At 44.1% G+C, this 12,712-nt stretch overlaps 1 protein-coding gene across 1 annotated transcript in view; it reads left to right on the top strand.

Moving 5' to 3' along the window:
- Nucleotides 1-2,479: 2,479 nt before the first annotated feature.
- The window catches only part of Spata13 (spermatogenesis associated 13), a gene marked incomplete in the record, with an annotated part of 82,962 nt that continues 72,729 nt past the window's right edge, over nucleotides 2,480-12,712 (top strand). The window contains 2 exon segments of the mRNA XM_013505480.1: nucleotides 2,480-2,567; nucleotides 12,161-12,712. Coding sequence (XP_013360934.1) covers nucleotides 2,502-2,567; nucleotides 12,161-12,712 — 618 coding nt within the window.

The following is a 12,712-nucleotide window of genomic DNA, read 5'->3' as shown; positions in this document are numbered from 1 at the left end:
CCCCATGTTGAGTATATCTTCTGAATTTATCTTAGAACTAAAATGTTGTACTCTTTAAGCAAGACATCCCCATTTGGCTCACCTTCTCCATCCCTGACATTACATTCTGCTTTAAGTTTCACATATAAATGAGATCACAATGAGGAGGGGAGGAGGGGTTGAAGGGAAGGTAGGGGAATGGGAAATAAAAGAATCAAGTTATATCATGTACAGGTACAAATTCTCTGTGATGAATGTGATCATTATATATATCCAAAATGTAGCAATGAAATCTGATTGAAGAAAAAAAATGAGATCACACTATATGTCTTCCTGTGCCTGGATGATTTCCTGTAGCATAATGTCTCCAGCTCCATCCATGCTGTCACAAATGGCAAGGTTTCCTTCTGTGTTACCACTGAGCAGTGTTCCGTTGTGTACTTACATCACTTATATCTTCATCCATTCATCCACTAGTGGACCCTGAGGTTGTTTCCATTTCTTGGCTACTGTGAATAATCCAGTGAACATGGGAGTCTAGAAGTCTCTTCAGCATATTCATTTCATTTCCTTTGGACTCTGATGGCCTCCCCAGCTGTTTTTCTGAGTCTCACTGCCTTCTGATCTTCATAGATCAGCTGCTGCCAAAGCCTCTGCTGGAGGCTCCTGTGGTCCTTAATACTATTTCTGCAGACCCGCCCTCTCCCTACCCCTCCTGCTGCATCCAGGGTCTGTATCTCAGGCTCCTGGTTTTGCTTGCTATCCATCAGCACCATGACATTCAATATTCATGTCTCTCTGAAAGAGGCCAGCACAGGGAAACACTGCTCAGACTTATTTAATTATGTCTTTCTCCAATTGGCTGAAGTTCTGTAATGGCCATGGCAGCATGTCCTCTTGCTAAAGTATCTACCCTAATTCCACTCAGACACAGGAGCCAACAAAAGATTTGTTGCATGATCAAATGAAGGAATGAGTGCATAATGTCCCATCTGAAGCTCATTCTTGCTGGAAGATGAAGGAAACCATCCACAGCATCCTCATTTAAGCAAAGGATGAGAGTGTTCTTTTCTAATTTATGTTTGCACGAATGACGACAGTCTTGGGTAACTTTACAGGTGTTCCTAGCTGCATAAGGCCATGAACTGCTTATTCACTCACCCCAGAGGCAACCTAGGCAGTCATTATTGCCAAAATATCAGTCTCCATTGCATCAGGACCTTTGCTTAGGAAGGACTATTGGGACACAGAGCATCGGCTGCTATATCGTTATAGCTCTGAAATTGTAATTGGAAGAGAATTAACAGACTTTGACAGGCTTTGGGGGAGGGTAGGGGTAAGGAATGCTTAAAACCAGGGCTGTTTTTTAAATGAAATTCAAATACAGTTAAGTGGGCCACATTGCAACATGAGTCTGAGCAGCCACTTTGCCAGATATTGAACAAATAAAAGGCTTTATTTGGTAGCTGGGCAGGCTGAGACTCCCAACTCTTACTTAAGATAAGCACTCTAGCCGTGTAGCATATCTGCTCCTGAGCCAAACCAATAAAATTAGAGATGCCATGAATATAAGCTGTGCAATGGGTATGAAGTCTGACCTCCTTGGGTGTAGTAGCACCTTACAGCAGAGGAAACTACAAGTTTACCTCTGTGTGCTGGCTGCTAGGGTTACCTCTGTCTCCAGGGACAGATTCCTGGAAGTAAATTGAAGGTGGCCAGTGTGTGGAAGTAACCACTTGTATTATGGGACACTGTGGAGCTGTGAGTAGGACAGAGGGGACAAGCATGTGAAGAGGAAGGAAAGAGGGTGCCAGAATAAAGGCTCAGTTTCAAAATATCATAAAGGGTCTTTCTCTTACCAGAAAGAGGACAGAACTTGCTAGCCCTCTTTTTCTGATTCTGCTACCTACCATTTGGGGCTTCTGTGTCAGATATCATGTTCATCTTTTGTCAGATATCATGTTCATCTTTTCTTATAATTGTGATTTAGTTAGTTCATTATCTCACTAACAAACAACTATTAAAGATGTAATAATCCTATTACCATTAGTAATATAGTCCATTTACACTATGAATTAGGTTGGATTCTGGAGATGATATGAGCATCGTATAGGAAAATATGTTTGAAAGTCTGAGCAGTAGACATTTAGATCAAACTTTTGAGATGTCTGATACTAATATCTCATAGTCAGACAGGCTTGGGATGTGGCTCGGTGGTAGAACACTTGCCTAGCATGCTTGAAGTTTTTGGTTTGATCTCCAGCACTGCAAACAATGAAAACCCTTACTTAGACCTCACCATCAAAGCTGAAAGAGTCTTAAGGCATCTATTATCCATTTTCATCAAGAAAATTAGAGTCAACTTTAAAATTAAATAATGACATTTTATATATACTTGGTTTCTCAGGTATATTTTTTTCTCTTTGTTTTGTTTTTGCTTTTGTTTTGAGATATGGTCTCTTTATTTAATTAGGGCTGGCTTTGAATTCCGTATGTGGCCCAGGCTAACTTCAAACTCAGTGATGCTCCTGCCTCAGCCTTCCAAGTGCTGGAATTATAGGCACCACCACCCTTGGCTGGTTTCCCAGGTATCTTTTAGAAAAAGTAGTTGTGTACTTTCACACCCACATTCTGATTTTCCTTTACTGGTCCCTTCTTGTACCTAGCTACACATCATTTCTACCTGGCCATGATGTTTGAACTGGATGACTGTGGGGAGGGGGTGTTTCCAATTATGAATCACAAAGTGATAAACCTTAAGGTAGGGGTTTGTCCGTGTGGGTACATCTGCACTGCTATGGGCCTCTTGGGATGTATTCCTTTTGCCCAAGACCAGATACATTGACTTTCTTTTTTTTTTTTAATAGTACATGTTTGCAGCACGTAATGAACACATTCATCATGGGGAGTTGTAGACCCTTATAGTTCCCTGTACCCTTGCCTTCTTCCCCTCTCATCCCTAGATCCCCTTCCCACCTGCAAAAGGTCACCTCATTATTACCTGTCCACACCAGATATACTGACTTTCCAACAGAATACTTCGTTGTTGATCTAGAATTTTGTGTGTGTGAGAGAGGTAGTGGTACTGAGGATTAATCCCAGGGTCTTTGCACTAAACTACAATCCAGGATTCTTCTTTAATTTTTTAAATTGTTATTTTGAGTCAAGTCTTATTAAATTGCTAAGTTGCTCGGGTTTGGGCTCAAACTTGAGATCCTTCTCCCACCATCCCCGGCTTGATTTAGACTCCCCTTTATAGTTAATGAATGACCTATAGCTATCAACTTTACACTTAACCAGAAAGATGTCACATCTTGAGAAGAATAATATTGCAATGAGAACATCCTCTTTTGATTTAGCAAAATATAAATAGGTTAGCATTTAGTATGTAAAATAATAAGTGTATTATTTATTACACTAATTGTACATACCCTGCACAGTTATGTGAGTTATTCTCGTCAAAGAGAATTTCTGTTAACCATAGGCTGCTTAGCAGCAAAAAAAAACACATTGTTTTTCTAATGCGTTTGCTTCTCCTAACAACCTCATCAAATATGCTGAGAGGAATTTTGGGATCCACTGAGAAATCTGCATTCTAGGGTGTGATGTCACTAGCCCAGGTGACAAAGCAGTGCTAAGTCAAAGGCAGTGAAGCCAAACCAGAAATTGTGAGCCTTGGACAATGCCACCTCCTTCACCCACAGCACTGCCTCTGCCTGTGCCCTGGCCTCACCGACATGGGCGCTGCCCTGGCTTCGTTTGGTCATCACCTGCTACTTGACATCTGCCCTCCCAGGAGCAAATGCATTGCTTTCCTCATGGCCTGGAGACTTCCATATTTAAAGCATATTTCAGGCTTTATTGCTATTTTTTGGTTTTTGTTTTTTAGTTTTTTGATGCCTAACCTAAGCTGGTTTTGAATTTTTCACAAAAAAAACCTCAATATAATACAGACAGTCTCCCACTTTTTATTTTTCGACTTTATCATGGTGCAAAAGTGTGTTAAGTGTTTAGTAAAAACCATACTTGGAGTTTTGAAATTGGATCCTGCTCTGGGCTGGTGATGTGTGGTGTGAGCCTCTTGTCATACGGCAGCAGCAACCACAGCTCGCAGGCGGGGTTCACCACCGACCCTTCCCAGGATACTGTGCTCCTGAGCTGTGAGGGTCGGCAAGTTAGGTGGCTTCCACGCCTTCTCTGCTCACACTATCACCAACTTACAATGGGTTTAATGGGCCATAACCTCATTCTGAGTCTAGGAGCATTTGTATTTGTTTTCCATTCAGGATTGCCAAGCATCTAACATATTCACAACATCACTGAACTCTGTGTAAAAGGGCTCTGTCACTGGGATTGCTGCCAGGGTCCACCTGGGTCAGTACCAGCCCCTGCCCTGTCTCGTACCTACGCAGCAGGAACTTCTGAGCTTGTGAGAGGTGGCCCATCGTGTCAAAGGAAGACAGAACCATGTGGCCACAGTGCTGGCCATGTGTCCCTTAACAGGCTGAGTGTTAGAGGGCTGGGCGAGGTCCCCAGATTAACAATAACAAGCAGTCGGGAAGGAAACCGGACGTGATCCTGGAAGGCACGGAAAGCACACCTCATGGTGTGTTTGGAGGTGGTGAGGTTCTGAGGGATGAGGCTGTCCAGCAGCTGGTCTCTCCCACTCGCTGCCCCACCAGTAGGCTCCAGATGACAGAGCAGATCACAGCTGTCTCCACTGGTGACTGTATCCATGTCTTAGTCTGTTTTCTGCTTCTATAACAGAACATCCCAGGCTGGGTATTGTAAACATTAGAGGTTTATCCACCTCATGCTTCTGGAGCCTGGGGAGTCTGAGATTGAGGGATCAGAGAGGGTCTTCCTGCTGTGCTGCTTGGTGGAGGATGTCACATGGCAAGGGAGAGGGAGAGCAAGAGGTTACAGAATTGATACAATAATGACATTAACCCATTTTTGAGGATGGAGTCTTGTGGCCTAATCACCTCTCAGAGGCCTTACCTCTTAATCCAGTGGCAGTTGTTTCACAGTGAGTTTTGGAGTTGTTCAATCTGGCAGCAAATAACTGGTATCACTGATCTTATTCCAGAGGGCCTTTGCACATCCAGCACCAGGAGCTATGTCTATTCTCCTACCAGGTACCCTGAACCACTCAGCCATTGATCTGGGAGCTAGCTGCTCAGGTGACCAATGGAGACTTCTGCCCAGAAATCTTTGTGGGATAAAGAATGGTAAAGCTCCCAGCCACTGAGAGGAATGGGTGCTGGCAGGGAAGGTCTGTGTGATACTTTTCTTCCCAGGATTTCAGTCCATTCCCCCCTTGGCAGGTTTTCTTTGTAGTTGGGGTCCATTCGCTCTTCTGATTCTGGAGAAAGTATGAGAATGTGGTTTCCCGAGGAACCGTCAGAAGCTTTCCTTATACCTGAGCACTGTGTCCCCAAGGATGGGCTGGTGATAAGAAGCTCCACCTCTAACAAAGTGGCCACAACTCTGCTCCTGCCAAGCAGGCCACACGTCCAGCAGGCAGAGAGATGTAAGCTGCCCAGGAGCAGCAGCTGGCCACCACTGGCTTTGTCCATTGGTGGTGTCATCCTTAGTGTTGTCAAATGGTTTCTAAGTGAGGATGTCTGTGCTAGGAGACATGAAGGGCGCACAGGGAAACAATACCCAACTGTCACTTCAATTAGAGGAAGACAGCTGAGGCAGTAGAAAGCACCTCAGCAGCTGCTTTAATGTGTAAAACTGATTTGAGAATTGGAGATGCCTGATTGAGCAAAGCTGGGCCTGCGCCTTTTGTGGACTTGGGTCTTTCATGATGGCAAATGAGTTGTTGTGACATCCCCTAAATTATGACCTCATTGGCTCCTGGTTGGAAACTGAGCTAGGAGTTGGCCTCTTCTTTGCCTAGAAACATACTGAATGCAAAGAACAAAAGCAAAAAGTCCAGCTGAAAAGAATGCAGGGATGATACAGCACAAATATATGCTTTATACGCAGTTGTTAGGGGCTGCAAGGGTAGCTCAGTGGGGCAACATTGGTCACCTAGCATGTGCGAGGCCTGACTTCAGTCCTCAATAACACACACACACACACACACACACACACACACACACACGTTTTTAGTACACTGGGTTAAACACTGCATGTAGAAGCCTTGCTGTCCCTCCGAGGGGGTGTCTGTGTTGACTGCACACCCCCAGATTCTGGCCAGTCTGCCTCCAGCAAGCAGACATTGTTTTGCTCCAGTGACCTTCAAGATTAGGGCCACCCATCTGGAAAACTTTCACTGCTCTGGATAGGGAATGTGGGGGAGGCACAGTCTCCAAGGTGACATCAGTCTTGGCACTAGCTGCAGCTATTAGGTAGGTAGTCCTGGCTGTGAACTTCAGTGGTTGCTACTGCAGTCTTATTTACCACCAGGCAGGAAGAAGACAGGGGATGAGCTGTAGGAAGTCAAGACAAAGCCACCTTTAGAGCTACTGTTGGCAGTCTTCCCAGGTTCTTTGAGCTCCAAAGGTAGAGGTGAGAAGCTGCAAATTACCTAAGCACTGGGGATAATGGCCAGTGCGGACACAGAGATTGACTGCATCTCATGCTATACCTGCCTGACCTCCAAATTCAGAGATAGAAAGTATATTTTTTTCTTCTGTCTGAAGCCTGCCTTTGCAAATCCTCATTTGCTCCATCTCATCACCCCATAGGATTGGCAAGTCAACACCTATCCCTGTTGAGAAAATACCATTTTCCCCACAGGAATGCAGTTTAGCCCAGTAACCCAGATAAGGTAAGCCAAGACAGTCATACACTTGTATGAAATCAACACCTTTCCCTTAGAGGTGATTATTTAATCTTATCCACTGTTATTCACATTTATGTTTTTATATACACTTGTAATTTATAAACATTTAATTTAGCAGCCTCCACCATCTTCATGCAGAAGTTACACTGAGGCTATCAGGTCCAGGGGTGAGAGAGCAGTTTGCTCCTTCCCCTCATTGTAGTGTGTATATGGGGCTGAGCAGGAGGGAGAGAGTCTAGTCTTAGTGCTGGAGTGTGCAGAAAATTACTTCATCTCTAGAATTAGGACTTTGGGTGAATTTTCCTATAGAAATGTCATAAACTATGGTTAAGTGAAATGATACATATATACAGGGAGAAAGGAGTAGCTGCCTGGCCTGGCCTTCCCTTGCTCTCGCCCTCATATCATTTCCTGTTCCTGATTCCCACTGATGAAGCTTGGCCTGAAGCCATTTGTCAGGGCAGCCTGAGAATTGAGGGGCTAGAGAGAAAACAATGGCTGAAGAGAGAACCCAAGAGCAAAGAAGCAAATAGAGACACAGTAGTATGAAAAGGGACCATGGTGAATGATACAGCACAGCTAAAGTGAAAGTGTCCAGTATAGGCTGAGGGAGTCCCACTTCTCTCTGAGGTTCAAAGGCAGCCAGTGGCACTGGATTCAGTGATATGCCTGTTTACACGTTGGAAAGGACACTGGCAGCAGAAGAATGGTTGAAAGTGAGCCCCAGCATAAGATAGGAGAGCAATCAGGAGGCCATGGCAGGAGGCCAGGCAAAGCTTCCACAGACCTATGATAAGGCAGTGGTGGTCTCGCATTGCACAGAGAACTGGGATGGACAGTCTTAAGACTTAAGTGACCACAGAGATCCTCAGGGAAGTGCCAGTAGGTGGCAGTGCTGGGGTTGGAACTTCATCACTGTGCTTTCACTAATAACTGTGAAAGATCATCCCACCTTATCCCCAGAAGAGGTTTTCTAAGGCCCTGGTAGAGTGAAACCTCAAATAGTGCTAAACCCTAAATAGACAGTGGTTTATTTCTATGCCTACATATTGTAAACTTTCACCTTTTTCTGTAAAGAGAGCACTTTACAGCTTTCCTTTGATGTGTCTGAATTGCCAACATCACGGCTTTTATGGAATAAAATAAGGGTTACTTGAACACACCAGCATTGTAATACCATGACACTGATCTGATAACCAAGACCGATACTAAGTAACTACTGGGCAGGTAGCATATACAGCATGGACACACTGGATAAGGGACGATTGACATCCTGTGTAGGGCAGAGAAAGATAGCATGGGATTTCATTGTACTTCCAAGAACAACATGTAAAACCTATGAATTGTTTACTTCTGGAATATTCCATTTAATATTTTTGAACCATATTTGTCTAAGCCTAACTGAAAAACACAGGAAGTAAAACTTGGGGGATCAGGGTAGTAGTAGATTAGTCTCACTAGTTTCCCAGATAGAGACAAATAGAGGTTAGATGTTCCTGTGGTCATCTGTTCTAGTGCTGTAATATAGAGGTCCATGCTTTCACTCCTTTATTTAGGATTTCAGATGTCATTTTCTTTCAGTATCACATTTTCCATAGTTTGTATCAACACACTATAGAAATTGTCTTGCTTATACATAAGCTGGGTAAATGTTCCTGAATTTAAAAGTTTAGGATTTAACTTAAATTTTCTGTTTATAGTTTTTTTAAGAAAAACTTCATTACTGGGAAGAAACATTCTACAGTATCCTAAAGTTCAGATAACCCAGAATGCAGCTGTAGACAACTGGAGTTCACAATATTCCCATCCAAAATTCTTGTAGTTCTGTTCATAAGCATCTCTGGCGAAGCTCCCACGATTTGTAAGGCTTTCTATAAAACCACTAATTGAATTGCAGCCCTTGTTAGTTAATAGAGGTCAAAGTATTAGTTCTAAATAATGCAACTTGGTATGTTACTCAGAAATTCCAGGAAAAGCTTTTTTTTTTTTTTTCCCCCTGATCTTCAGTTTCATTCTGAGCAATACACAACAATCACATTGTTCAGCTCCTGAGCAAAATGGCAAGTCACTAGCTTTTTTAAAAAGCATGTTGCCCCTATTAAAAACTGAAGCTTTCTGGATATATTTTACAGAATCTGAATCTTTATTTAAACTTAAAAGTTTTAAATAAATACTTATTAGTGTTATAAAAATTGAAGCATCTTCATTCTGGAAAAAAAATAGTAGTATGTAATGACTTGTTACCTTAGTATAGCTGTACATCTATAGACGCAACTGGGTATAGGCAGAACCGGGGGAAATGGCACACAGCTGTAATTAGCACTTGGGAGGCTAAGGCAGGAGGATCACCATGAGTTTGAAGCCAGCCTAGACTACATACTGAGTTCAAGGCCAGACTGAACTACATACAAGACCCTGTCTCAAAAAACAAAAAAATGGAAGAAAAAAAAAACCTGACACAGGCAGGATAACTTGACAGAATCTCACATGGAGATGAATAATCACAGTTTTTGTGCAGTTTTGTTCTGAGAGCAGCCATATAAAACTAGTATTATTACATGCTTGGGTAATATCAGTTTGATGAGATGCCTGAAGCTGTGTAGAAGCACAGAATAAGGCATCTTATTCATTCTAGGGGGTTTCAGGAAGGAATTTCCAGAGAAGCTGATGCTTACCATTGACCTCATAAAATGATTTGGTATTGATTAGTAGTTTTTCTAACTTTTTTTCCTAAGGCCATTTCCCCCTTAATTTCTACTACTTTATTACACTGGGCCATCCTTCTAGTGAGCAGTCATTTTAGTTTGTTAAGGATTTTTCCAGCTTTAACCCTGAAAGTTCCCAGGTCCTAGAACGCTCATTTCTGGTTCAGCTGGACAGCTGGTTACCCTAACCTACGCTTGCCAATTATAACTTATGTTCCTGACTACTCTGTTCCTTTGCCCGTGTCAGTTTCTTATCACTGTGTTGAGTTCATTATGAGGCCTGTACCAATCTTGCACACAACAGAGACTCATGGATTGACTAGTTGGTTGATAGGGACATAAATGTTAATACCTTATTTTAGAGATGACACTGAAGATTACTGAAATGATTTCCTGAAAATCATGTGACAGTACCAAATGTAAAATTTAGGTTTAGCTCTAGGTCATCTATGGGTCATACTCAAACTACCTAACAAACATGCTTGCCAGCACATCTTGAGCCCTAAGGGCCAGTTTAACAGGTGTCTTTGTTGGTTATAAGTTTTCCTAGTGCCCTCTGGTGGTAATGCCAATAATTGCCCAGCTGAGTTATAAGGCAGGACCATGTCTTCTTACCTTGTTTCCAGTGCAAGTCATAAGACTAGTACTACTTCATATTCAATCAGTAGTTCCTATACACTGGATTTGAATATTTGATTAAGCTTCTAGTTCATTTTGAAACTCTGAGACCCTGGAACCACAGTACCTCCCTGAGTCAGAAAAGGCAGACAGGTGATAATTCAGTGTTAGGCTTATTTTGAAACTGGTTACAGAATTCATCTACTCTGTGTGATGAATCAAGACTACGTAAGTGACTCATTCGCATGCAACCCACAGGCCCCCTAAATTCCCCATTAGAACATTAAACTAGAAGGCATGCAGTAGCCCATCAATCTTGTAATTGATGGATTGCTTGACAATCTAAGTCAGTGTAGCTTCTTGGGTCAGTCCCAGATGGAGTCAACCCTTCACCCTTTTATCCTTGACTCTAGGGATGACCCAGGGGCCAATAAACACAAGAATGTATCAAGCAGGTCCACTGTAGGAGCATATGAGATACAGTTCTTTTTACCCAAGGTCAAATTCTGCTCATGAGAAGGGATAAGCTAAATGGAGATCTAACCTGGTCTTTCCACAACTTCCTCCTCCTCTTCTACTGCCCTTCAGTTGTCTTGGAGGAAATGGCCTTGACAACAATCTAAGGACTGCTGGGATTTGATGTTAGGGTAATGAGGTGCTGGAATTTGAGTCAGGTGCTTTGCCTACAGATCCCAGCTGTGTTTCAGTCCCTCTGCTCATTAGTTTAATGCAGTGGGGAACAACATAGGCTTTAGAGGGGCAGCTGCATGACCCCCCAGACAATGACCTAACCTACCCAACTGTCCATAATGTGAAAATCATTCTGTTGACCTCATGCTTCCAGGAGTACTCAGGAGCATGATGTTTTTTAAAGACTTTAGTGTACGACCCAGACACATAGCAAGCACTAATCAAATACTATTCATTTAGTCATCAATCATTTATTGAGAGTAGAAAGACTGACATTTAAACTAGCTCATGAGGGCTGAGCAGATCTTGACCTGATGGGTTGAAAGGTAGCAGCATTTTCAATTAGGGGGAAAGAACATGGACACAGGTACATGGGGTACAGGAAGGTATGGATACATATGTGCAAGGGCACGGACAGAGGTGGGGGCCAGGCATAAATACAGGTCTGAGGGAGGAAGGCAGAGACACACATTGCAAGGGCAGAAGGGAATGGACACAGGTCTGGGGGAAGAAGGCATGAACACAGAAGTGTACTGGAGGGAAGGGCTTGGTCACATGCTTGTCATTTTCTGTGCATATGAGAAGCGCAAGATGTGTGATTGGCTTAATTTGAATTCTTGGGTCTGAACTTCTAATACTCCAAAGCTGTCTTCACTTCGCTCCATCCTCTGGCCTGTTACAATACATTGAAAAAGCTCCTGCTAGCTGTTTTCTTCACAAAGCCTGTCACCGAACTTCCTTGGTGTGGCCCTCCTGCCCGTGACCATAGCAAGGCGTAGCTCTTTCATTCCTGTTTGTTGGTACTTTACAGCTCTCCTGGATGGGAAGCAAAGGACAGCTCCTTCCCGTCTCCATCTCTGCACCACACGCACCTGTTCCCATGTAAACCAAGCTCCCTCTTGCTTACTGGCTGTGTTGTACTGAACACAGGCTGGCGTTTCAGCGTGCCTCAGTTGAGACAGTTATGGGTTTTTCTGGTACTTGGTAAGATTCCTTCCAGTGTATAGTTCACAGAAAAGAAACAGTCTTGAATAATGGCATTTTCCTTCCAGTAGTTTTCCACAACTTACCTCCACAGGTTTCAACAAGTTCAAGGATTCACCATCATACTGATGCAGAACCCATAACTTCTTTTTTTTTAGGGCTATGTATTTGCCTTCTTCCCTTCAATGTATTATGAAATGAATTGATGGAAACTGTTAGTTAAAAAGTGGTTCTTAATGTGATCAGCCCTATCATCGGACTTACCTTTGCCTTTCTTTTTCTCTTTTTTTAATACTGGCAATTGTTAAGCAAAACAATTAGCCCCGGATTGGGGAGGTTCTTCTGTGGGCAAACGGCTAAATGTCCGCTTTGTTTTCTGCTGCAGGCAGCGGCCACCTTGGAGCCCGATGAGCGGAGCAGAGATGGCAGCTGGGCTGGTGGCCTGGATGACGACGCTCTGCAGTGGGGGCCTGCGGACACACATGTCCACGCAGGTCTGAGCCACGCTGCCCTGGGCTCCCAGAACATGACCACAACCCAGAATGGCCATGGGCCGGCTATTGCAGCACCCTGTTCGGGCTCCGACCTGAAGGACCCCAAGATGGTGACATCTGCGGCCTGCCGGAACGGAGGGTACAGAAGCGACCCTGAGGCCCCGGAGGCCCGGCTCAGCCCCTCCAAGCTCGTGCGCCTCTTCTCCGTGAGCCGCAAGCGGGCGGGCGCAGACGGCGAGAGGCCGCGCTCCGTGGTGCTTGTGGGGAGCTCCTCCACGTGGAACGCCCTGGCCTCCTTCCGCAAAATGGGGTCTTTCAAAAAACTCAAGTCCTCCATCCTTCAAGGGATCCAGAACCGAGAGGCGTCCGAGGCCGCCAAGGAAGACGCGTGGGAAGGTGCCCTGGGCACAGGCGTGCCCAACGGGGCGGCGGTGCTGGCGGCG

The sequence above is a fragment of the Chinchilla lanigera genome, unplaced genomic scaffold, assembly GCF_000276665.1.
Source record: "Chinchilla lanigera isolate Chin_1 unplaced genomic scaffold, ChiLan1.0 scaffold00096, whole genome shotgun sequence".
NCBI classification, from domain to species: domain Eukaryota; kingdom Metazoa; phylum Chordata; class Mammalia; order Rodentia; family Chinchillidae; genus Chinchilla; species Chinchilla lanigera.
The sequence above is the reverse complement of the archived record's forward strand: the minus strand, read 5'-3'. Positions and strand labels throughout refer to the sequence as shown.